A 22,058-nucleotide genomic window follows, 5' to 3' on the forward strand; every position below is an offset into this window, starting at 1 on the left:
GTGTGGGCGGGGTGGGGGGGGGGGGGGGGTTGGCAACAAGCTGGTCAACCCGCACTAAGTCAGGGCTCAGGAGGAGGCCTTTGGTTGGAGGTGAAGCAGGCGCAGGAAGTCCACCCAGAGCATGGAGCCCAGGAAGGTGTTGCCCGTACGCACTGCAAAGGACAGCGCGGCGCACACGGCGGGCTTGCCGTGGAACAAGGTCTCGATGCCGCGCTCCTCCACCAGCCCCGCCAGAACCTGGTACCGCAGGTTGGCCGAGCTGGCCATGTACAGCCCGTACGCGCCGGCCATGGTCTGCGGTGGGGTTTGGGTGGGCGGGTGAAGGGGATGTGTCAGGCAGTAGGATGGGTAAAGGGGTCCACAAGCGAGTCGGATAAGGCATGGTTTGACGGGTTCTACCACCCAGGCCTGAGGCCGTCCATGCCGGCAGCCACCCTCCTGTGGCGCTCATCAGCCCGACATGTAGAACTAGTTCCCCCTCCCCCCCAGGACAAAGAGGTCCCTCCCGGGGGTCGCACCAGCACGTCCTGGGGCGCATTGAGCGGCACAAAGGTGGGATCCAGCGAGGTGCGCAGCGCCACCATGCCGTTGGTCACGCCCACGCCAAGCAGGGAGGCAAAGAAGCCCACGGCGGCCAGCTTGGAGCCGTTGCGAACCACCGCGCCGCCGCGCTGGAGCAGGGAGAAGCGCGGGTTGCCCGGCTGCACGCGCTGGAAGGCGTTCTCCGGGCAGCCGGAGAAGAGGCGCGACAGTGCGCCGGTGGCCTGCGGGGCCGCACCGCTATATCAAGAGAGGAGGGGGGGGGGAAGGGAATTTGAAGTACGGGTGTGAGGCGGTGTGCTACACAGGGAGGAAGTTGTTGAGCCTGCGCAGATGGGTGTGTTGAGGTGAATGCCGCGAGCGGTGCCCCCAACAGTGCTTGTCAGCTGATCAACAGGGAGTCCTCCGAGCTGGTGCACCAGCAAGGTGTGCAGGCACACCGCGCTGGTATGATACCTCCAGCTAGGGCGCTCCATGCAATTGTGTCAGCTGGACTGGGCCGGAGATTCACCTCCTCCGATGTGTCATCGGACGCGCACACGATCTGCTCAAACCCACTTCTTCTACTACACTCTGGGATCCTCATGACTACCCCACCTCCTTCCCACCAAAACCAGAAAGGAAGACATCCCATCACAGCCACGCACGTGAGATTGTAGGCGGGCGCCGGCAGCCAGACCAGCATGAAGTCAGCAATGAGGGCCATGATGACGTTGGCCAGCACAAAGTCGAGCTGGGACTGGAACTCGTCACCGCGCTTGGTGTACTCCGCGGTCAGCTTCATGGTCAGGCCGATGCCGAGCTCGATGCCCACCTTGAAGAGGAAGTTGGGGTCAGCCAGCAGGCGGGCGCGGGCGCCGGGGAAGGACAGGAGCCAGGACAGGAAGGGGTTCTTCAGCATGTCCAGGTACCGCGCCAGGACCTCCTGGGAGATGCGGCCGGCACGGATGGCGGCCGCGATCTCTGCAAGAGAAGGGGGGGTCCAGTGTTGAGTATGGGGTATCAAGGGTGTGGGAATAGGGATGGATCAATTTGTGGCGTTCATGAGGCTGAGCAACAGCTGCAAGGTTCCTGAGCTAGGTCTGAGCAAAAGTCAGGGTCTCAATCAAGCTCCTGATCCAGGCCATGTGAGGGCCTCCAAGAGGGAGGCCTTCTCGTTGATCAGGTCAGCATCCCTGTGCGCGCACCTGCGGGGAACCGGTCGGTGGCAGCCTTGCCTGCCAGGAGCAGGGCTGCAGTGATGGAGGAGTCCCTCCCCTCACCCCCCCTGCCCATCCCCACCACCGCCCCCACCACCGCTGCCGCCATCGCCGCCCGGGGGCTGAGACCCGAAGCTGGTCGTGGATCCGGATTGGGCTTGTGGGGCCAGCCGACAGGGTGTGCCTCGGCGGATCAGGCATGGCAGGCGGGGTACGGCCAGGGGGCACGGCTTCGGTCCAGAGCGACAAGTTGTGGTGGCATGGAGGGGTGCACGGCCTCCGAGGCTGGCGGACAGCCCCAGGGTCATGGCTGCGCTGTGGCTAGGACGGGGGTGCAAGGGTTTGACGAGTCGGCACTCAGCGGCGCGCTGTTCGTGGGATGGAGCGAGCTGTGCAGTGTCGAAATGTCAAGCTAACGAGGCTGCACAGATGCCCCATGCCGCGCACATGCGGGCGGGTTCAAATGAGCATCGCGATGCTGGGATGCCCCACGTGACAGCACAACCACCACTTTCATGAGCTTCAGGAAATCTCATGGGCATGATGGAATAGTCGATGAATGTCCCGGAAGAATTTCCACGATGGCCCCTGAAAAGCGCTCAAGTGTTCCCATGAACACGTCTGTAGCGCTCAGCCTCCTTTTGTGCATGATGGGGCCCAGTCAGGATGGACCGTACTCCCAACCTCAATTGAGCCACTGTGCATCTGGTGCAACACGAACCTGCTGCTGAAGGAATGGCCACCACTTTTCTCACGATACCATCGAGGGGTGCTTGAGACTCTGCTGACAGCTGTGTCAGAGCACTGTCTGCTTCCTTGCCAGAACCGTCATGCTGGGGCCCTGGGAAGCCTCACAGGAGAGGATCACACCTGCACATATATGTTAAGACAGCAATTTGTGCAGGAAAAGATAAAACCTACTGTTTCGCCGCGACTGGTGGTCCCTCTTTCCAGAAGAGAACCCTCTCTAACGTTACGGACTTTTCTGCAAAACCACTGGCTTGAGACATCCGAAAGCATCTCAACTGGTCGAGAAATCATTGTTGCTGTACCTGCTGTCGGCTATGAGCAGTCGTGCCCACCTGACGGGGCAGAAAGGTGCGGGGCGTACTCACAAGGTTTGCCCGGATTCGATGGAGGAGATTCCGTCGTGCAGGTGCCTCGTGGTCGATTCATCCACACAAACAGATGCGTCAAGTTTCTTTCTATCCCCGTGGAGTTGAGTAAGTCAAGCATCCGACCCCCTCCAGGTCCCACACGTACCTGCTAATCCGGACGAACGCCAAGTACTGACCTCCGGTACGATGCCCGGAGGGACCGTCGATCCCGCTCTGCTTCCTCTTAGCAATCGCCAGAGCTGCGTACTGGCCAGCAGTATCCCCGACCTGCAGCTGGGAAAGGTGCGCACGTGCAACATACTCAGAGCAAGGGGGTGGGGTGGGGGGTACCTGCTGAGACTCTTTGCTCTTCCAGTTCCAGCGGTGCAGGGCTGTCCACCCCATTCACCAAAACCTGCACTCACAGGACCTCGGAATCCCCGGCCTCAGTTCCCTGCAGCTGAAACTGGCGCGTGCGCCCTATGCCGCGCGCTCCGTGGAGTACACCGAGAGGGCCATCACACTCTGGCAGTTGGAGGGCCGGGCCCCCATTCCCGTGGAGGTTCAGATGGAGATCACCCAGGCGCCCTCGCTCTTTGCCCTCCCGGTCATGCAGAAGAGGCCCTGGGAGACCCCATTCCAGGCACGGGGGCAGTGCAGGGTGCTGGGCTGGTGCCAAGGGAATGGGGCCAGGGCACCACCGAGCCGCTGCTCACCCCCTCCATACCCACCTTGATGGCAGACAGCAAATTGTTTCCCTTGGGTCCATGCTCTTCTTACTTTTGACCTGCCACATCCAGCATGCACAGATTGCTGCCGTGCCATGTGAGCCCTGTCACTCTGCCCAGGGTCCGCGCGTGCCCTGCGGGCCCCAAATCACATAACCCCAAACCGTCCCACTCTCGGTGCACCTGCAGATTCGCATGTCGTGGCGCTGCAGCATTCCCCTCCGCTTCCCTGCGAGCGTGACCCCTTGCGCCCTGGACGAGGCGGCGATGAGTTCACCCGAGGACTGGACCCCCAGTCTTGAGGGCGCGCCGACTGGGCTGTCGCTGGTCGGCTCCAGCGCAAAGGAGCGGGAGATACTGCTGACGGCGGCCCCGGTGAGGCTGGGCAGGCAGGGGTGTGGGAGGGGTGCCGACACCTGCGAGTTGTCTGGACCACCAGGGGTGTCGCGGTACCCAAGCTGGCTGGTAGGCCATTGAGGTGGGCTCCGCCTGAGCCAAGTCCGCGCTGGCGATCCAGCATTCAGATACATCCATGCTTCCCCTCAGTCGGCCACTTCCCCTTCCCTCCCTCTCCTTTCAGGACAAGACAACCTTTGAGTATGTGGCAATGTTCACTTTTCCCAAACTGGCCTTTGGGGCTCCATCTCAGGTGTTGTTTCCTGTTTGGGCTGACTGGGATGTGGTGTCAAGGGGGAGCTGGCGGTGTTGCTCTGGTGACTGGTGGACACCAAATGGCCCCTTCCTCTGGCAATGCTGGGGTGAACCGCACCACTCTGACAGCAGGCATTGAGTGCATGCACTTGGAGGCCCCAGTTCGAGATGCTGTCGCTCCTCACGCGCCTCTGTTGCCCCCTGCCCTGCCCACACCCCTGCCTCCTCCACCGGGGTCACCGCAGATGCGGCCTCGCTGGATGGCGTTCGTGGGGCGCCTGTTCACCCCCGATTCGTACCTCGTCGCTATCCTGAAAGTCCCCACTGTGGTCATGTCCAGGAACGCCGACCAGCAGAGCAAGGTGTGCTAGGAGGGGGGAGGCTGCGCAGCGACTGGCAGAGCCCGGAGGTCCCTGCCGTTCATTCCGCTCTTCGGCATGCTGCAGGCCCAGTCCCTGCTGTGGGGTAAGGTGATGCCTCTGAGCAGCACCAGCCTTGACTACACCCCTTTCATCGACCATGTCAAGGGGTACGTGGAGCTGACGGCGTGTCGGTGTGCATGGGACAGTGCATGGGTTGGGACCTGGGGTTGGAATTCAGCGCGAAGACTCTACGGCCATGTATTTCTACTACCCAAGCTCGGTGACTGGCCTGGAGTGATGCACCTGCCTTGCCTCCGCAGCTCCCTGGCAGGCCGGCGCCATGTCAGCACCAGCGCACCCCAACTTGCTTCCCCTTCCCTCACAATTATTTCCCATCCCGCGCAGCCGCTTCACGCACCTCGGCATTCTCCGCCAGCTCACGCCCGCCGACTTTGAGTTCCTGGCAGCCAAGGCAGGCTTTGTCAAGGTGGATGGCAGCATTCGCCGCAAGCCCAGCAGCAGCGAGTTTTCGACCTTCAACATCTGGCTGGATGGGTGAGGGGATGATGGGAGGCCGCATAGTGATGACGTTTAGGGAATCGGGGCATGAGCAGCCTGACCCCGGCCAAGTCCTGGCCTGACAAAGATTCCTGGACGAACCACATCCGTTCGCCCTGGGAGCCCTGATCTGCACTGGCCCCCTTCAAAATCCCCCGCCCCCGTCGCTCCCTGCAACAGCCACTTGCAGACCATACACCACTGCCGGGCCCATTTCGAGCGCCTGGATCCCCTCATCCTGGCAGGCTTTGCGTGCACTCGCGAAGCTGCGAGGAAGGCCATCTGGGACCAGCCTCCGGTGAGGGGAGCCATGTCCGCCTGCAGGATTGCACAGACAGGGCCAGGGCTCTCGGCCTTTGTCGGCCGTGCATGGTACGGGTTGGCAGCCCTGCAGGTGGCAGCCTGATACCCATGTGCCACACGTCTGCGCTCCACAGGGGGCTTTCCTGCTCCGCTTTGGCAGCAAGGGCGGTCAGCTGGTGATGACCCTGAAGAGCTTCTCTGGCAGCGTCGATCATGTCCTCCTGAATCACTTCCGCCTCCAAGCGGAGGGGCTGGAGGTGAGCCCCGCTGCAAGTCCGCTTGAGACAGGGAAACGGTGCTACGGCATGACACACTGTGCGCCCATGAACTGGCTGCCTCTGAGGCTCCACTGGCCAGGCTGGGACTGCTCGCGCACTGCAAGTCCATGCATGCCAGAGGCTTCCTTCTCTGCCCCGCTCCCAGAGCTGCAGGATCCTCCACTTCCACCCAAACACCCTTCGCTCTCCCCTGCCGGCCCCTGCAGAACACCGTGCAAGCCTACCCAGAGGCGCGGCTGCTCCTGGACACCAGCACCGGGTATCTACACAATCTGAACCATGCCCTGCAATGGCACTATATCAATCAGGATGGCGGCGATGTCCCCGGCCCCAAAAGGTACCGTGCGAATGTTTTCTGGGGGGGTGCGTGGAAGGGGGTTGGCCGCCATATCGGGCTTCTCCTTACAATTTGCCCGACGGCACTTACGCACCTGGTGCCCTGGCAAGGCCGCAAATTATAGCGCGGGCCGGCAAGCACGTCGCGGCTAACAACCCATCCCCTCCTCCTGCTCTTACCCCCCTTCCCCCGTTTGTGGTGCTGTGCCCCACCATCCGCTGCCCCCCCTCGCCCCGTCTGCGCAGGCGCAAGGACTACTGCTCCAGCCCGACCGAGTGCTCCTCCCGCAACCAGGGCCCCTGCGAAGGCTCCGGCAGCTTCCCATCGCTTGCTGGCTTCCCCCTGGGGCCTGGGCTCCCTCATGGGCCCGTGGACATGCTGCTGGCCCCCCCGGGACCAGGGGAGGGGCATTCGGCGCCGCCCTCCCTCGTGCGGGGCCCAGGCGCCGATGCCCACACGCTGTACAACCCGCTCATCGATGGGTCTTTCCTCCTGCCCTCAGGCATGCTGCCCCACCCAGGCAGCGCCGACTTCCTGCACCTCAGCGGGGGCCAGGACGGCCCTGGCGCCTGGAACTAGGCGTGGAGGGCGCCGCTGGCAGTGCGGAGTCGTCGGCTCGCCCGACGCCCCGAGGCACCCCAGCCTTCTGGGACTTTCCCTTCCCCCGGCCCGCATTTCCAACCTGACAACCCTGTCGCACTCCAACCCTTGCACTCGAACCCAGCGATGGGCCCGCCCGTCGCGCATGGGTCGCGCCGTTTCCTCCTCCTTTTTAGGGGGCCGTCTGCCCTTGACCCAACCCCACGACAGCGCTTGATCGTTCTCGTCCTTTGCTCTGACCCCTCCGTGCACGGCTTCGCCACTCCCCTCCCCTTGGCTGTATGGCCCGTTTCCCAGCTGCCTCCGACCTTCCCAATAACGCTCCCTCCCTGCAACTGCCAGCCATTGCCCTGACGATGTACACACTCCACGCGCACACACACACGAGCGCCCGGCGGGGCCGAGCTGCGAGGGCACAGAGGCGCGGCAGCGCGGCCGGCGGTGCACGTGTGAGCCGCCGGCCCATCCCCCTCAGATCTCACCCTCCTCGGCGGCGCCATGCTGCGCTGATCCGACGGGTTTCCTGTCCTGGCCCCGCCCCTCGTCGTAGTCCCTTGCTGGCCGGCGGTCCCGGCTGCGGCTCCGGCCCCCCGCATCCCGCGCCCCCTCCTCCCTCCTTCGCCGTCCGGTCTCGTCGCGGGGCCCCCTGCCGTCGCCGTGCCGCAGCGGCCGCGCCTCCCTCGACCGATCGCGGTAGCGGCGATCCCGCTCGTCGCGGCCCCCCCGCTCCCAGCTGCGGTCCCTGCGCCGCGCCCCATTGGACGCCTCCCGCTCTCGGCTGGAGTGGCTCCAGTCCCGCGGCTTGGCGGGGGCCTCGTCGGGGCCGGCGCCGCGCAGGGCACGCAGGCGCTCGCTGCGGGCGCGCTGCTCCTCCAGCAGGCGGGCGTGCACCTCGTGCAGCTTCTTCCAAGCACTGCAGGCGAGAGGGAGGAGGGTGTAAAGGTGAGAGCATGCTCTGGGCCGGAGGGCTTGGAGCGGAGGAGGCAGGAGCGGGTGGGGGAAACCATTGTCCTGGCATCGAGGCATGGACCCCCACCCCTTGCCCCCCCCTCGTCTGCATTTTCAAGCAACAGGCACAGCCTTTGCCGCACCTCACGTCCAAGCACATGCACAGTGATGGGCCTGGCCCTGCATCCCCTCCCCAGCCATCCCCAAATAATCACAAAGCCCACAGCGCCGGGCTCACTTGAAGTTTCTTCCCTGGTGATGGTCCCTGAGCCGCGTCTCATCGTTGTTGATTATGAGCCCCGAGACGGGGCACACCTCCTGATGCAGGTTCTTGAGGGCGTTGTTCCCGGCTCGCGCCTCGGCTGCTGCCTCTAATGCCGCGCGCTGGGCCTGCAGTGGAAGCAGGGAGCAGACACTTTTTGAAGGAAAGTTGGCCGGCCCTCTCACTCTGATTTGGGACGTCGCTTGCTGGCAAATGACATCAGCGCCGTCATCTCCCCCCCGATCCGCGTATGTCCATGCCCTGGGGACTGTCGGTCCTGACAACTTGGGAGTTCACTGAAAATCCCCCAGCCCACACCAGCGACACCAGGGCAGCTCCACTTCCTCTTCAGAAACACGCACCTTGAGCTTCTCAGCTTCGTTGGTGGCCTCCATCGCGCCGTCCACCTCCCCCTCCTCCCCCAGTCTCTCCGCACGAGCCACCAGCTCCTTCATCTGGGCCGTCATGGCATCCAGCTTGGCCTGGTCCTCATGCAGGAGCAGGGGGTTCTCCACGGCACGCAGGCGCACGGTGTTGCTGTCGATGCGCTTCCGAAGGTCGGTCAGGAGCTTCTCCAACCAGCGCAGGAGCTCCGCCTCGTAGCCCAGGCGCTCCTTGGTGCGGTCGTCCTCCGCCTCGTACTGTGCCCTGCATCCATCGTCGTGGATGCCGGGGCAATCGCCACAGTCGTTCTTCGTGCGTCTGAATTCCTCATAGGGACAGAATCCCGACAAGTAGAACTTGCACACGTCTTTATCGGTGTGGTGCCGCTTCCTGGGCCTGCACAGTGTGGACGGATGTGGGTCGCCGGGCCCTCGATGGTAGGACGCCCTGCACGATGGTCAACTCCTCCCTCGCTTCTTACTTGTACTTGGCTTTCTCAGTGGCGCCTAGATTCCTGTCCTCCCCCATCAGCTGATCCAGCATGGCACGCATCTCGTCCATGGCGACAGAGGGGCAGGCGCCCCGCCCTCACAGCCTGTTCGGCTCAAGGGCTCTGATCGCGTCACCCACTCCAGAAGATGACGGTAAGTGACGAATGATAGTGGGCACAGGGATGCTGATGAAGATCTGTGATGAGACGCACATGGCAGAGACACCGGAGCACTCCAGGACGGGGGCCATGCTGCGTGAGCTGCGAGGACGAGCGGAGGGCCCTTATGATCGGTCATACCTCCTGCCCTACGGCGTGTACTGATCCGAAAATTCGGAGGTTGGCCATCCTAAATACTACTGTGTTCGGGAAAAGTGTACAATGGACCGACGGTCCCTCCGCGAGAGGAAGGTGTCGGAGAGGTTCGCCGTCCTCGACAAGGCCGACCAGCGCCAGGTGAAGTTGTATGATAATCATAGGGCGCACTAATACTATTGAGATACTGTCACGGGCTGCATCGCCATCATCGCATTGCTCCGTCACTGTGCAGGCTGTGAACGCTCGGCTGGAGGCCCTTGAAGAGGATGATGCCCAGGAGAACGCCCTGGCACCCGGCTCGGACGACGAGGAGTTTACCGTTAGAGAGGACTCAGATGGGGGTGAGCTGGATCAATGCGCCGGGCCAGCAACTGTCCTTTTGATCCTTTACCCCTGTCACGGGAGCAGTGGAGAGCCTCGCCACCCACCATGCGCAGAGTCAATCCCGGCCGCCGGCGGGAGCACAAAGAAGAGGAAGCTGAAGACAGGGAGCATGCGGAAGACGCGAGGCATGGTGGCGGAGCGGGCTCGGGGCCCCAAGCTCTTCCGGGACTGGCTAGAGGAGGTGGGTGTTTTGGCAGGGAATGTAGGCCCCCGTGCATGGCGCAGGCATTTTCCCACAGCGGCTTCGCCCATCTCGGGCGTGGAGCGCCGAGCTGCCATGGTCCTCACGTCGAGCGCAAGTGCCATGGGATGGCATATGACTGCGCGGGCATCGGGCGCGCAGTCCTGCTCGCCCGGCGAGTCTCACATCCGAGGCCCTGCGCGCAGGAGATCACCGCTCCCCCCCCCTCCCCCCCACCCACCCCGCAGGCCGACCTGGCCCACGATCCTGGACCCAACTACCTGACAGCTGCGATGGGCCCGCCGCGCAGCCGCTCCACCCGCCACAGCTGCACGGTGTGCGGCGACGCCTCCAAGTACTCCTGCACCCGCTGCGGCTCGCGCTTCTGCAGCCGTCGCTGCAACGCTACGCACGTGGAGACGCGCTGCCTGAAGTTCACGCTCTGACGCTCTGCTTTTTGGGGGCGACTGTGATTCTACAGCCAGCCCGCCGTGCAGACAGGTCGGGTTTGAGGCCAAAGTGGAGGAAAGGCAGGCGTCCCGTGCACAGTGCTTCAAGCCTGACATGGGTGGAGCGACCCAGTCAAGCACACGGGCAGCCCCGCCTGCCCCCGTCCCCCGCCCCCCAGCCACGCCTTCCACCCCCCTTCGCTTCATCGCATGCTGTGCCAGGTGGCAGAGCGCGCGCGGTGCAGGGCCGCCCGCACCGCCGCCTCCACGTCCTCGACCACCAGACGGGCCGGGTGGCGCTCACTGTTCCCTGGGCCGCGGAAGACGCCGGTGCGCACCAGGACGCTGGTCCAGGGTGGGCCGGCGGCGTTGGCCCCTGCCACGTCGGCCTCGGGATTGTCCCCCACCGCCCAGATGGCGCCAAAGGCGCGGTCTCCCCAGCCCAGCGCCGCGGCCTGGGCGTGCAGCGAGGCGGCGGCCAGGTCGTAGGGCGGCGCGTGGGGCTTGCCGAAGCGGGTGACGTGCGGCAGGGGCGCGCCCGTCACCTCCGTGTGCAGCGCCTGCAGGCAGGCCGCAAAGGCGCCGCCGCCGAGGCGGGGCGCGGCGTGCGCCCCGGCCCACTCCACATCCGGGTTGGAGAAGACGACGTGCACGGGGTTGGGGTTGCAGGTCCCTGCGCCCGGCGGCGGCCGGGTGGCGGGGCGGGCACCGGGCACTGCCCGCCCCAGCACGACGTCCAGCGAAGTCTGCAGCGCGCAGTACCAGTCGGAAGGGTCGTTGAGCACCAGCACTGCGCCGATGGGCTGGGCGGAGCCATCCCCGGCCGAGGGGCCTGGGGAAGGGGTGGGACGGGCGGCGGCGGCGGCGGCGGCCGACGGCGACTCACCTCCAACAGCCACCTCGGCAAAGGGCACGGAGGCGGGGTCCGCACGCACCAGCTCCTCGACGGTCACGCAGCGGCGCAGGCCGTAGCCGGCAGCCAGACTGTGGAGGTCGCCCCGCCCCACCAGCAGCATGCGGTGGTCGGCCAGGGAGGGCGCAAGCGCCTTGAGCGGGGTGTGGCTCTGCACCACCTGCGCCGCGCCCACCCGCACGCCCAGCTGGGCGGACAGGCGCCGGGCACGCTCCTCCTCCAGCCAGCCGCCGGAGTTGGTCAGGAAGACGATGGGGTAGCGCGGGAAGCCGGAGGCGTCGTGCAGCAGCGCCAGGGCCCTGGTGTGTTGGGGGCGGGGTGAAGGTGGTTGGTTTCCTTTGTGGGGTCCCACCTTGGTGTCCAGGGATGCTCGTGGTGATCATCAGCAAGATATGGCAAGGGGGTTGTGTGGTGTGCAATTGTGGTGTGCAAGACCTTGGCAGTAAGCTTAGAGGACCCATCAGTCATCAACGTCCTCAACAGAGAATGTGGGGAAACCCCGTCCCGCAAAGTAGCCACCACTCGCTCGCCTCTTGGCCGCTGGCAGGACCTGGCCGCCACGCATCAAAACGCCATCGATGTCGAACGCAAAGGCCGCCGGGCCGGGTGTGTGCTCATATATGTCCGTCGCGAGGCCCCGGGCCCCGATCCGGGAGACCAGGCCGGTCAGAGCCCATCCTCGGGCGAGCGTCCGACAAGCGGCTGCCATTAAAACTGCATCGTATGCTTTTGCTCGTGATCGAGCTCCTGTAACATGCAGCTGTCGTGGAGATGCGCAGTAATATAGTATCCTTAATGTGCGCGCAGCATGCCATTACTCATGGTAAGGTTCATGTGCAGCGAGGAGTTCCCGGTCAGGTGTTGACGATTCTCGATTCACCTGGGCATGGCAACCCCTTCTATTAAAAATAATACAAGCATTTTGCTCCAGCGCAAATCATCCCATCGTCCCTTGCAAGTGTATGTCACAACTACCCCGATTCCTGCACTGCGAAAGTGTGTCACTCAGGTCTCATGCAAACGCATGTGTTAAAGAGCAAATTCTACGCTGATCGGCAGTTATTTCTCCATTCTGCGAGGGCCCTTCCCATGATAGGCCAGCATCCATCAGGATGCGTCTCGCCTGCCCCAAGTAAGCTGAGCTCGCACCCGTGTTGTGGGGGCCCCTCTAGGGAGCCTTCCACCCTTTCCACCTGCATCCGTGCCCTGCGCCGCACCTACGCCGCACAGTGCTTGAAACTCAAGCCCCTCACCGTATTCGGGGTCTTGTTCTGTAACATTCCAACTTTAGGTCATATACAGCAGTCCACGTTGTAGGTTCTAACCCGCCCCACAACATTTTGGTATCGGAAACAAGTTCAAATCTTGGTCCCCGGGGGTCTGAGCCCTCCTCACAAGATCGTGAGAACGCGCCAGCGAGAGTACGCGACCAACACGGTCATGTGAGGAGGGCTTGGAGCCCCGGGGACGAGATCTCAACTTGTTTTCCGATACCAAAATGTTGTGGGGGCGGGCTGGACCCCACAACTTGGCGATTCAAAAATCGGCTCCGCGCGCGCTCCAAAACACGTATCTTCCCGCCAAGGCAGCAACGACACTGCTTTTCCCGGCGCGTTTGGGTCCCATCTCGCCAGAAATCCAGACACTGGAACTTCTTCGTACACTCAAACCTGGACCGCAAGATTATCGCGGCCCATCAGCTGGACTGGAGGCCAGTGGGGCAATCATCGTGCCCCTTCCAGAAGAAGTCGACGCCCAAGGGCTCGCACGGTCAGCAGTAGGCCTGGCATGCTCTGACACCACTGCGCAAAATGTCGACCTTGGTGCAGCCGCTGTTTGAGCCCGAGGATGTGTGGCCAGGCGTGCTCATGGACGACGATGTGCTGGAGTCTTTCCAGGCAAGCCGGTTGCACCTGGTGGTGCTGGAGGATGTCAGAGTGATGACATGCGTCGGTACCGGCTCGATGCGACTCATGGTCCCAAGGTACACCTGTCCCAAACTTATCCTGGGACTTGTCGCCTCGTAACTTGTCGCCTCTCGACACCCCATTTGCAGGCGAGTCCCTCAGCCTCAGCGGTCCAGTTTCCCCTGACCCACCAAGCCCTGGATGACCTGGACCAGTTCGAGATCAACCGGCCCCCATCCCCTGGCCAAGTCCTGGAGCTCCTGTCCGATGGAGTGGGGACCTCGCCCTGGGGTCTGGACGCTGGCGCCGTCGCCGACCCCGGGAAGCCAGATGAGGCTTTCGGGGAACTCATCCCCATGGCGCGCCCGATCCACACCCCCACCCGCTCCGCTGACGGCTCCGCCCACCACCAGACCAGCAGTGGAGAGGATGCCAGCAATACGTCGCGGTATCAGCAGTCCAGCCCCGCCAGCCAACAAGATGGCGCTGCGGGGGCCGACGAGGACGAGGCCAAGCGGGCGGTGAGCGGGGGCCGCATGGTGCCGGGGATGGGCTGGCGGGGGAAAGGTCGTGGTGCACGCAGGGCTCACTGCTGACCTGCTGCATGCCTCCTTGTCAAATTCGAGGTGATGGTTTCCAATGAGGGTGTCGGATTCTGGGACATGCTTATGGCCTCCCCCGCCTCATGAAGGATCCACTCACACCCCTCACCCAGATCCGCATGGCACGCAACCGCGAGAATGCGCACCTGTCTCGACAGAGGAAGAAAGCGCAGCTGGAGGGCCTGGAGCAGACGTGCTCTGCGCTGACCGGGCAGGTCCGCGCCCTCTCCACCTTTGTGGGCCAGCTGACGGCGGAGAACGAGCTCCTGCGGCGACACTTGGCGGCCGCCTGCACGGCGGCAGGGCGCCCCCTCCCGGACCTCCCGCGTGCACCCGGCCCGCAACTGGTCCTACTCCCGCCCCCGGCGCCAGGCGCGGCGCCCGTCGTGGCGCTCAGCCTCGCCCAGCCCCTCAGCGGTGCTACCGTGCCCCAGGCTGCAGCTCCAGCGTGCCCGGCGCAGGGGTCGGCACCAGAGGGCGTCGCGCCCGCCCCGACACCCTGCGGCGCGCCGCCGCCGCCGCCCTTTGCGCCGGCGGCGCCCGCCGCCCTTTCCGCCCTCGCGCCAGCGGCGCCCGCCGTGCAGTCTGCGGCCCCCGCCGCCGCGCAGGCCCCGCCGCCGCAGCCGGCCGGCCGCCGCGGCACGAAGCGCACGCGCCGCGTGGCGACGGGCACCGGCACCCTCCTCCTGGCACTCATGTCCGTCTTCCTGTTTGCGGGACCGCTGGGCCCCCGCCCCGCCCCGCGCCCGCCGATCGAGGCAGGGGGCGCGGCGCGCCTGGCTCAGAACTCAGGGGCAGGGGCAGGCGCCCTGCGCCACGCCGGCCGCGCCCTGCAGATGATGCCCGGCCGCGCCCTGCAGATGATGCCCGGCCGCGCCGCTGCCGCCGCCGAAGCGGGGCCAGGCCCCGAGCTCATGGGCGCACTCGCTGACCTGGCGCCCCTGGCCCTGTCCCTAGAGGGCGGCGGGCTGGGACCCCTGGACCCCCAGTCTGCCCTCCCAAGTCTGGCAGGTGGGTGGCGTTCTAGGGGGGAGGGTTTACACTCTGATCCCTTCAGCCTCGACTCGGGCAGAGGAGCCGGCCCGGCGCAAGTGTCTGAACTCCACACAGGAAGCGGTGCCCTGTGCTTAAAAATCGGGCCTGGCGTCCCAGTACGGATCCTGTATCTCACAATCCTCCTCTCTTTCTACCTGCAGAGCCTGTGTTCAAGGCGTGGGGCATGCCCCCCCCCGGCATCTGTCGCAAGCTGCACAGCATTGAGGCCGGGAGTCTGCCCCTCCCCCTGGATGTGTCACGCGGGGACCTGGTGGAGTTTTTGGAGGGGCGGCTGGGCGCGCAGGGCCGGGCCCTGAGTGCCGTGGCGCCGCCCCTCCCCCGACCCCTGGCGCTGCTACCGGGTGAGGGGCCGGAGGCGCCCCGCGACTACCCCGGGGCGGCGGAGAGCGTCGGCGCGGACCCCTCCCAGTGCCCCCCCAGCCCCACGCGCGATGTGGAGGAGGAGAGCGAGAATGTCGTGCGCCACGACTGGATGAGCGTGGCAGAGCCGGTGCTCCTCACCGCCCTCTCCGCGCCCGCCGCCAACGCCAGCAACGGGGCCGGGGCAGCCGCAGCGCCGGGGGTCGTGGTGGTCATGCTGGAGCCAGGGCGGCGGCTGGTGACCTACGCCTGCGATGACGCCGTGCCTCGCGTCGCCGCCCGCGCGGCCTGAATGTCGGGCCATGCCGATTGCGGCCCTCCTGATCCTGTTCCCTCCGCACCATCTCTTCTCACTATTGCTGCACACACGCTGCACCCTGTCTCCGACAAGCACCCCCCATGTCCCACTTGTGCATTTTTGTCTCGCGCGTGCATTGTACATTATCGACCGTACGAGATCTATTGGACAGGGGCACCTAGCGTGCCTGCAGTGGTGCTGCAGTACTGGGGCAAAGAGGAGCGGAGGCCGCATCAATGGAGGCGGCGCTCCAGATTGGGATCGGAGGTGGTTGGGTAGGGTGGCGGGTTGGTACAGCAGCTGGCCCTGGCCAAACTCAGTACCTCGTCCCTAGTTGCCGCCGGCTGGCATCGTGTAGTCATACTCTATGGTGGGCACCACGCTCGCGATGAACTTGAGGAACAGGATGAGGTAGCTGCGATGCATGCGGGGAGGGGGGGGTTGTGGGTGGGAAATCTGGTGTTCAATGCCCAGGGCAAGCCCAGTGAGGCAGAGTGCGTGCAGGTGGATTCCAATGAGCAGCAGTTGTTGCTGCGCACCAGTGCCGGCACCGACGGAGCATGCCAGCACATCTCACGCCCCCCTTGGATACTTTCCAAGATCCCTGGACCCAGCTTCCACACACCACCTCCTCCAGTCCGACGCACTGTTCTACTCGGAACTCTGCCCGGCCCTCCGTCACGACGCCCGCCAGCTTCCGCATGACATTGGCGTGGCGGCAGGGGTGGATGGAGGCCGCCTGCACCCCGGCCACGCCATGAGGGTGCGGCTCCACCGTGACCGTCTTGCGCGCGTGCTCCGCCGAGATGTCCTCCAGCACCTGGGCGGGGGAGCAAGGGGTCAGGAGGGTTGGGATATAGTGGGGTGTACTACAGCAGGATCGTTTGATGACGACAGTACAGCAGGTCGCTGCCACACGCAGCGGGCAGCCAAACCGCAGCGTGGCAGCAGGCTTGCTCCAGGCCCCCCCTGCCTCTGAGCTGCCGGTCGGGCTTGCCAGCCATCGTCTGTCCCCGCCTCCGTTTCACACTCTCACACACCGGTCACCTGATCGGGGGCCAGGGGCTGCCGGCGCTCGTCGTAGCCAATGAGCCAGAAGCGCGGCACCTGGTAATACTTGTCGTAAGTGATGACGAGGTCGTAGGTGCGGGTGCGCCGCACGCCATCCCCCGCCTCGTTCGCGCCCGGCTGCACGGCGGCGTCCGGACCCTTGCCCTGCAACGGTACGGGCCGGCGGGGCAGGTGAGCGGGAAAGGAAGCTCATGTGTCGGGGTGACGGAGGCCATACATTCAGGCCGCCAGCCCTGTCCCATGCTCCAAATCACGCCCGAGGGCCAGCCAGCCCATGACAGCAGGCAGCACAGCGTGCACAGCGTGACGTACCGCCTCCACCGTGCCGACATCCTCGCTGTCATCTAGGTCGGCGAGGTCGGGGATGGCATCGTCGTCCTCCTCCTCAAGGCGTGCAGCGGCGCGGCTGGCCCCCGCCCCGTCCCCAAGGGTGAGGTCCTTGAGTGGGTCTGCAGGGGCAAGGGAGAGGGCACGGAGGAGGTGCTTGGCCAGGCAGCACGGGCTTCTAGTGTGGGCTTGACAGCCCAGCTCCAGGGCGAGAAGATCCACAGGCCTGCCTCGAGGGCTCCCAGCCTTGCACGAATGCTTGAAATCACTGGCCCAGCTCACAAACGTGGCATCAGGTGGGCATCTGACATCCCGCCCCTCCGCCCGCCACCCCACTACATGCGGCATTGCCGCCTCACCGCTGATGCTGGGGATCTCCTCAAACCCCTCCTCGTTCGTGGAAGAGAGGGGGGCGCTGGGCCTCGAGCTGGCAGTCACCCAGCCATCCCCGCCGCTCGCGCTTTCCTCCACCTCAAACTCATCCCGCTCGCCATACTCCTCCACGTCTGCGGCCCTCCTCAGGCAGGGTACTGCAGAACAGGGGGAGATGGAGGGCAGAGAGGCATCTTCTCCTTGCATCGAGCAGCATGCTAAACAAGGTGTGAGGCAGAGGCGCCCAATCACTAAACGGCCACCCACCATTCCTGGTTATGAGGTACTGTTTGTCGTCTGGAAGGAAGGGTCTTGCCTTCCGTGCATCACCCGCTTCCCTGCGAGAAAATAAGCGACGGAGCTGTGTCCTGAGAGGGCATGACCTGATGGTCAGACAAGGGTGGCAGGAACATTGGTGACAGGGGCTACCTCAGAGCATCCATCTGTGTACCCCACCTCACCAGGACCATGTCGGGCACGAGTGCACCAGGTAGTCTCCCGCGGTCACAAATTCTTGCGGGGTCAGGACCTAGGTCACAATAGGGATGTGCGGGTGGGCACATCGCGCGGTTGGGGTACACGGGACGATATTAGGGACACACACGCAGGGCTTGAAACCCCTGGAGCTGACCATGGATGATCAAAATCCACTGCAAGGCGTGCTGGGCTGGGCGGCGAAATCTCATTGACTCACCCCTTTCTCCTTGAAAGCCGACTGTGACAGTGTTGGGAGGACCTTCTCCGCCGCGGTCTTGTACGTGGAGTGGATCAGTTGCCGAAGACCCGACATTCTGGCGGAGACCTCGGGCCCCTGCCCACGGTGTGAGTGCGAACTATGAGTGCACGAAGGTTTCGGTGATAGGTTGTGGGACGTGTTCCTGCTGCGGACTTTCAAGGCTTTCCGCTGAGCTGACTCGGGGCGCTGTATATTCTGGCGGACCTCAGATTCCGTTTGTTCTAGGCCACAACAAACTGATACAGGCATGCCTGGCAACCAGCTCCACAGTGTACAATGTTCACAAGACAACAGGAAACCTTTCATAAAAGGGCCACCGTCTCCTTCTCGTCCCTGAGGCCCTGTCCTGCTCCGGCTGGTCCCTCCCGCCGCTGCACGCTGCACCTCAGCCCATGCGCGGTGTGAATGGTGGCGCCCGATGCAAGGCCTGGGTCAGCGGCCAGGGAGAAGCTGTACCGCCGCAGCGTCATGGCCAGGGCCACGGTTGCCTCCAGCATCGCAAACTGGTCCCCCACGCACTTGCGGGCGCCGCCACCTGAGTTGTTGGCGGAGAAGGGGTGGAGGGGGTGGGTGGCGGGACCAGATGCAGGGATGGCAGTACATGAAACTAGACAGGGACACTCTTCCACCCCGACGTCTGGGTAGCGCCACGCCACCCCTGTCCCAGCTGTCTAGCCAACGGCTTTGTCGTTGCTGCAAATCCCCTTTGCCAGTTCCATGACACCCAGTCCAGAGTGCATTTCCCCTGAAACGACCGCGCACCAAAGGGGATGAAGGCAAAGTCGGACGCCACCTCGTTGGGGTACAGGGCGGAGGCTGCCTGAAGGGGGGCGTAGCCCGCCCACTTCTCCGGGATGGGGCTTGCACGCTTGGCGCTCCAGCGCTCGGGCTTGAAGTCCTCGGGGTCGTCCCAGAGGTGGGGGGAGCGGTGCAGATTCCAGGTGGAGATGAAAAGGTCGGCGCCCTTGCCGATAGGGTAGCCGGCTGCGTCGCCATACAGGCCGCCCGGCAGGACATCAGGGGCCAGGGCTCTGCGAGGGATGACGGGGCTGGGGTCATACTCCTTCGTCTCCCGTCACGCTGTCAGATGGGAATTCCTTGCACTCTCTGTGCCAACATGTATGGACACGTAGGGTGCACTCTGCAGCCCCCGAGCCCAGCAGCCAATCTCATTACCTCCTGATGAGAATCGGCGGCTGGGGGTAGAGCCGCAAGGACTCTGCCAGCGCTGCTCGTGTTTTGGGGAGACGCCCGATGTCGTCCAGGTCTGCAAGATGGATGGGTGGGTTGGTGAGGTGTGTACTTCTAGAATCACAAAGTGAGGCAGCCACTCTCCCAGCTCGCTGCCAGGAGCATGGGCAGGAGAACCACACTGCTCGTTTAAAGACCCCATGCCTGACTTCACGCCACTCGCACAGTTGACCTTCATGTCAACTTGCCTGGGTGGCTGTCCCCCAGCGCGGCATCCACCTCGGCCTGGATCTCAGCCATGTGTGAGGGGCTCTTTGTCAGGCAGTACAGCGTCCAAGTCAGCACAGCCGCAGTGGTCTCGTGGCCCGCAATCAGCATGGTCATCAGGTCGTCCCTCAGCTGGCGAGCACCCAGGTCAGCATCCCCCGCATCCACAAGGAAGCGCAGCAGGCTGGCATCCTTGACCTGGGCGGTGGGTGCAGGATGGGACGCCATGCAGCTGCACTGGCATTGGATTAACGTCGAGGAGCCTCGGCAACCCTGTCGCGCATGTGGCCCCCTTGCACGCTTGACACTGGAGCATTCCCAAATCAGGCGATGGCGCTCCATGCCCTGCACGACACGCACAACAGAACACCTTGCTGTAGTCCCGCTGCTGCAGCGCTTCGATCTCTTCGGGCTCGCTGATCCTGCGGGCCTGCTCAATGAGCTCATCCAGACACTCATTCAGTACCTGGATGTCTGCGCGGCGGGGGGGGGGGGGGGTCAGAGCAACGTGGGGGCATCTTGCGGATGTGGAGGCGACTTGGATCGCTCTTGGGATACGCACCAATCCCATCTCAACAAAGGAGGCCCCCCCAATCCCCTCTGCGTACCTCTCTGAAATCTCCGCTGGCGGGGCACGACCAGGGACGCCAGGGGCAAGTCCCAGTACGGCAAATAAAATGTGCTGCGATGCTCTGCCTCCTTCAAGACACTGTAAACAGCCTGCAGCGGAGCATGTATGCACAGGCTTAGTGTCATGGGACTTTTCCTATGCAAAATGAGATCTGAACTGGGCGTTCTTTTGAACCTTGCTGCGCTGTTCTTCCTCCCAAGTCAAGACCGCATGCTTCCCTGACTTGTGCATGCACATCAATCCTGCCAAGATTCAAGCTCCCTCACCTTGATGACAGGTGACTCGCGGGTGATGCTCCCAAATTCGTAGTTGAAGACTCCCAACCCAATGATGTCAAGGCCCAGGTTCAGAAACTCAGTCTCCATGTCCACCATGTCGTCGCTATTTGCCTATAGAAGAAGAAACCAGGGCGTTTGTGGGAAGAGTGTCAAACACATGGGAACCCCCTGTGCAATGTGCTCGTATGCGATGCACATGGTAGCACCCCCACCGCCAGCACACCGAAGCAGTGTGGGCATCCAGCTTGCCGATCATACGCTCCGTGCAGCGTCCAAACATGGCCATGGAAGCGTTGAGGTACGCCTTGTGAAAGCCTTGCGGGTTGTGGGGGCAGATAGGGGGAGCAGGTGTGCTCAGATGAATCAGACCCGGATTACAAGACTCCAAAACTCCGCATCAAGAGGCGCTTTGCGCCCGAACATGTCGAGTCACCCCACCCAAACCACTCCCAAGCCTTGCCGGGCATCGGCTCACCCGGAACGATCTTCTTGCGCCTCACTTTCCATGTGTCCCAGTCAGCTGGTATGAGGCCCTTGCCCATGAACGGTTCCAGGATGTCTGCCAGCACTCCCTTGTCATAGTTGTATGCATTCTCCTGATGAGGTTTGATGGGGGTGCATAGAATGTTTCAAGCTGCTGCGCTTGCCCGCGCCAACCCCTGCCCACCTCCAACAGCAATCACAGCAGTGCATACATGTCCAATCCGCACTTCCCAGCGAGGCAGCACAGGCATGCAGAGGCTCAGCCGCAGCACGCCATTGTTGCTGGCTTTAAGTGCCTCAAACTCGTCCATGTACCTTTAGCAGGTGGCGTACGACCACAGGGTCTGACACGACAATGAAGGCTTTGGGTCCGAACTCCAGCTTGAAGACTCCTCCACACTCTTGAAACCTGGAGGAGAGTTGAAGGCTCGGGTCAGCCTCATGCATGCTGGGCATTATGGTCACCACTGTGAGCATGCTCGCCCAAGCCCAGAACCCTCAATAACACCATGCCACACCATTTGAACAGTGCTTTGAAGAGAGGCTCGTCTCCCGCAAGATCTGAGAGGTTGCCCTGCGCTGCCGGGATGGTGTCGCCCCCGACCTGGGGTTGAAAGTACCCCTGGCTGACTTGGGTGAGCACATGGCTCAAGCCGTCCTTGATATTTCCCCCGCCCCTCACGGCCGCATACGCCAAAATGCCTGCTCCAGGACTGAAAAATATGGCCCAAGGAAGGAGCTGGGAGGCTAGGCCGGCCGTACACGAAACCTGACGTCGCCGGTTGATGGGTGCGGCCTTGAGCAGTCTCGCCTCTTTTCTTGTATGGGAGCCAGGGTGCACCAGGAGACAGCCTGGCCTGCCATGGAGGAATCTGGAATTCATGACGAGTTTACGTCCCCATGGCGAGCGAGAGACGATGCCTTTAGCTTGAGGGATCTGTCGCGCTCATGCATGGATCGGTGGTGCCGGATCAGCCGAGCGCCGGCTCATTCATTTCCCAGGATTATTCAAGGGGTGCCGTTCCTCTGTGCCGATACGTCGACATTAATCCATACACTCTCACCATGCAACCACACCGATACCCAAATATGCTGTGGCTGTGGAGAGCGCGATAAACTTTCGCTGAAAACAATGTAGATTCATTGGAGACAAAAGGCAATCTTCTACTGTGCTTCGTCCTGGACCCTCAGAGATACTATCGGATATCTAAGCAGTCTCAGCCGTAGTTTGTCGAGGACTTCGACCATGACTAGCCCTTCAATATGCACTGTAGCCTGTAGGAGGTGTCAGCATTGGGGGATGACTGATGAAACTCCATTGCCATGTATCAAGGTGGTATTACCAGTGCACTACGAGAGAAGTGTCGGCAATAAGCCCCATAGGACCTCTACGCTCTACGTGGAACTACAGCCCCACACACCTCTGCCCTGTGAGGTTCGGCTCAGAAAGCTACCGGAGCAATCAAATGCCTGAACCGGGATCCTGCTTGAGCATCA

The 22,058-nt window shown here is 63.4% G+C and overlaps 9 protein-coding genes across 9 annotated transcripts; 3 read left to right on the forward strand and 6 right to left on the reverse strand.

Moving 5' to 3' along the window:
• Window positions 1-66: 66 nt before the first annotated feature.
• Window positions 67-2,047, reverse strand: F751_6638 (hypothetical protein; the record flags this gene model as incomplete). Its single annotated transcript, XM_011401317.1, has 5 exons — window positions 67-294; window positions 519-780; window positions 1,188-1,503; window positions 1,728-1,772; window positions 2,014-2,047. 5 exons carry the CDS (start codon window positions 2,045-2,047, stop codon window positions 67-69), a joined length of 885 nt encoding a protein of 294 aa, XP_011399619.1.
• Window positions 2,048-3,043: 996 nt separating this feature from the next.
• On the forward strand, window positions 3,044-6,632 carry F751_6639 (hypothetical protein; the record flags this gene model as incomplete). Its single annotated transcript, XM_011401318.1, has 11 exons — window positions 3,044-3,139; window positions 3,264-3,497; window positions 3,754-3,939; window positions 4,145-4,213; window positions 4,461-4,577; window positions 4,662-4,768; window positions 4,983-5,132; window positions 5,316-5,433; window positions 5,573-5,695; window positions 5,923-6,053; window positions 6,299-6,632. 11 exons carry the CDS (start codon window positions 3,044-3,046, stop codon window positions 6,630-6,632), a joined length of 1,665 nt encoding a protein of 554 aa, XP_011399620.1.
• Window positions 6,633-7,124: 492 nt separating this feature from the next.
• Window positions 7,125-8,808, reverse strand: F751_6640 (Luc7-like protein 3; the record flags this gene model as incomplete). Its single annotated transcript, XM_011401319.1, has 4 exons — window positions 7,125-7,566; window positions 7,840-7,991; window positions 8,226-8,637; window positions 8,729-8,808. The coding sequence occupies 4 exons, from the start codon at window positions 8,806-8,808 to the stop codon at window positions 7,125-7,127; spliced, it is 1,086 nt and encodes a 361-aa protein (XP_011399621.1).
• A 310-nt stretch (window positions 8,809-9,118) lies between these two features.
• On the forward strand, window positions 9,119-10,066 carry F751_6641 (Zinc finger HIT domain-containing protein 1; the record flags this gene model as incomplete). The annotated part of the gene is made up of 4 exons (XM_011401320.1): window positions 9,119-9,193; window positions 9,288-9,396; window positions 9,493-9,620; window positions 9,869-10,066. The coding sequence occupies 4 exons, from the start codon at window positions 9,119-9,121 to the stop codon at window positions 10,064-10,066; spliced, it is 510 nt and encodes a 169-aa protein (XP_011399622.1).
• A 206-nt stretch (window positions 10,067-10,272) lies between these two features.
• Window positions 10,273-11,903, reverse strand: F751_6642 (putative CDP-alcohol phosphatidyltransferase class-I family protein; the record flags this gene model as incomplete). Its single annotated transcript, XM_011401321.1, has 3 exons — window positions 10,273-10,901; window positions 10,956-11,281; window positions 11,863-11,903. The coding sequence occupies 3 exons, from the start codon at window positions 11,901-11,903 to the stop codon at window positions 10,273-10,275; spliced, it is 996 nt and encodes a 331-aa protein (XP_011399623.1).
• An 890-nt stretch (window positions 11,904-12,793) lies between these two features.
• On the forward strand, window positions 12,794-15,199 carry F751_6643 (TGACG-sequence-specific DNA-binding protein TGA-1B; the record flags this gene model as incomplete). The annotated part of the gene is made up of 5 exons (XM_011401322.1): window positions 12,794-12,919; window positions 13,039-13,410; window positions 13,605-13,818; window positions 14,254-14,502; window positions 14,688-15,199. The coding sequence occupies 5 exons, from the start codon at window positions 12,794-12,796 to the stop codon at window positions 15,197-15,199; spliced, it is 1,473 nt and encodes a 490-aa protein (XP_011399624.1).
• A 336-nt stretch (window positions 15,200-15,535) lies between these two features.
• Window positions 15,536-17,765, reverse strand: F751_6644 (Autophagy-related protein 3; the record flags this gene model as incomplete). The annotated part of the gene is made up of 8 exons (XM_011401323.1): window positions 15,536-15,620; window positions 15,853-16,025; window positions 16,253-16,420; window positions 16,589-16,725; window positions 16,963-17,133; window positions 17,243-17,313; window positions 17,437-17,504; window positions 17,670-17,765. 8 exons carry the CDS (start codon window positions 17,763-17,765, stop codon window positions 15,536-15,538), a joined length of 969 nt encoding a protein of 322 aa, XP_011399625.1.
• Window positions 17,766-18,013: 248 nt separating this feature from the next.
• F751_6645 (Cytochrome P450 97B2, chloroplastic) lies at window positions 18,014-19,067 on the reverse strand (the record flags this gene model as incomplete). Its single annotated transcript, XM_011401324.1, has 4 exons — window positions 18,014-18,246; window positions 18,474-18,742; window positions 18,888-18,978; window positions 19,043-19,067. The coding sequence occupies 4 exons, from the start codon at window positions 19,065-19,067 to the stop codon at window positions 18,014-18,016; spliced, it is 618 nt and encodes a 205-aa protein (XP_011399626.1).
• A 69-nt stretch (window positions 19,068-19,136) lies between these two features.
• Window positions 19,137-20,872, reverse strand: F751_6646 (Cytochrome P450 97B2, chloroplastic; the record flags this gene model as incomplete). The annotated part of the gene is made up of 6 exons (XM_011401325.1): window positions 19,137-19,367; window positions 19,540-19,635; window positions 20,067-20,189; window positions 20,302-20,393; window positions 20,554-20,674; window positions 20,789-20,872. The coding sequence occupies 6 exons, from the start codon at window positions 20,870-20,872 to the stop codon at window positions 19,137-19,139; spliced, it is 747 nt and encodes a 248-aa protein (XP_011399627.1).
• Window positions 20,873-22,058: the final 1,186 nt, after the last annotated feature.

The sequence above is a fragment of the Auxenochlorella protothecoides genome, assembly GCF_000733215.1.
Source record: "Auxenochlorella protothecoides strain 0710 unplaced genomic scaffold scaffold93, whole genome shotgun sequence".
Classification (NCBI taxonomy): Eukaryota; Viridiplantae; Chlorophyta; class Trebouxiophyceae; order Chlorellales; family Chlorellaceae; genus Auxenochlorella; species Auxenochlorella protothecoides.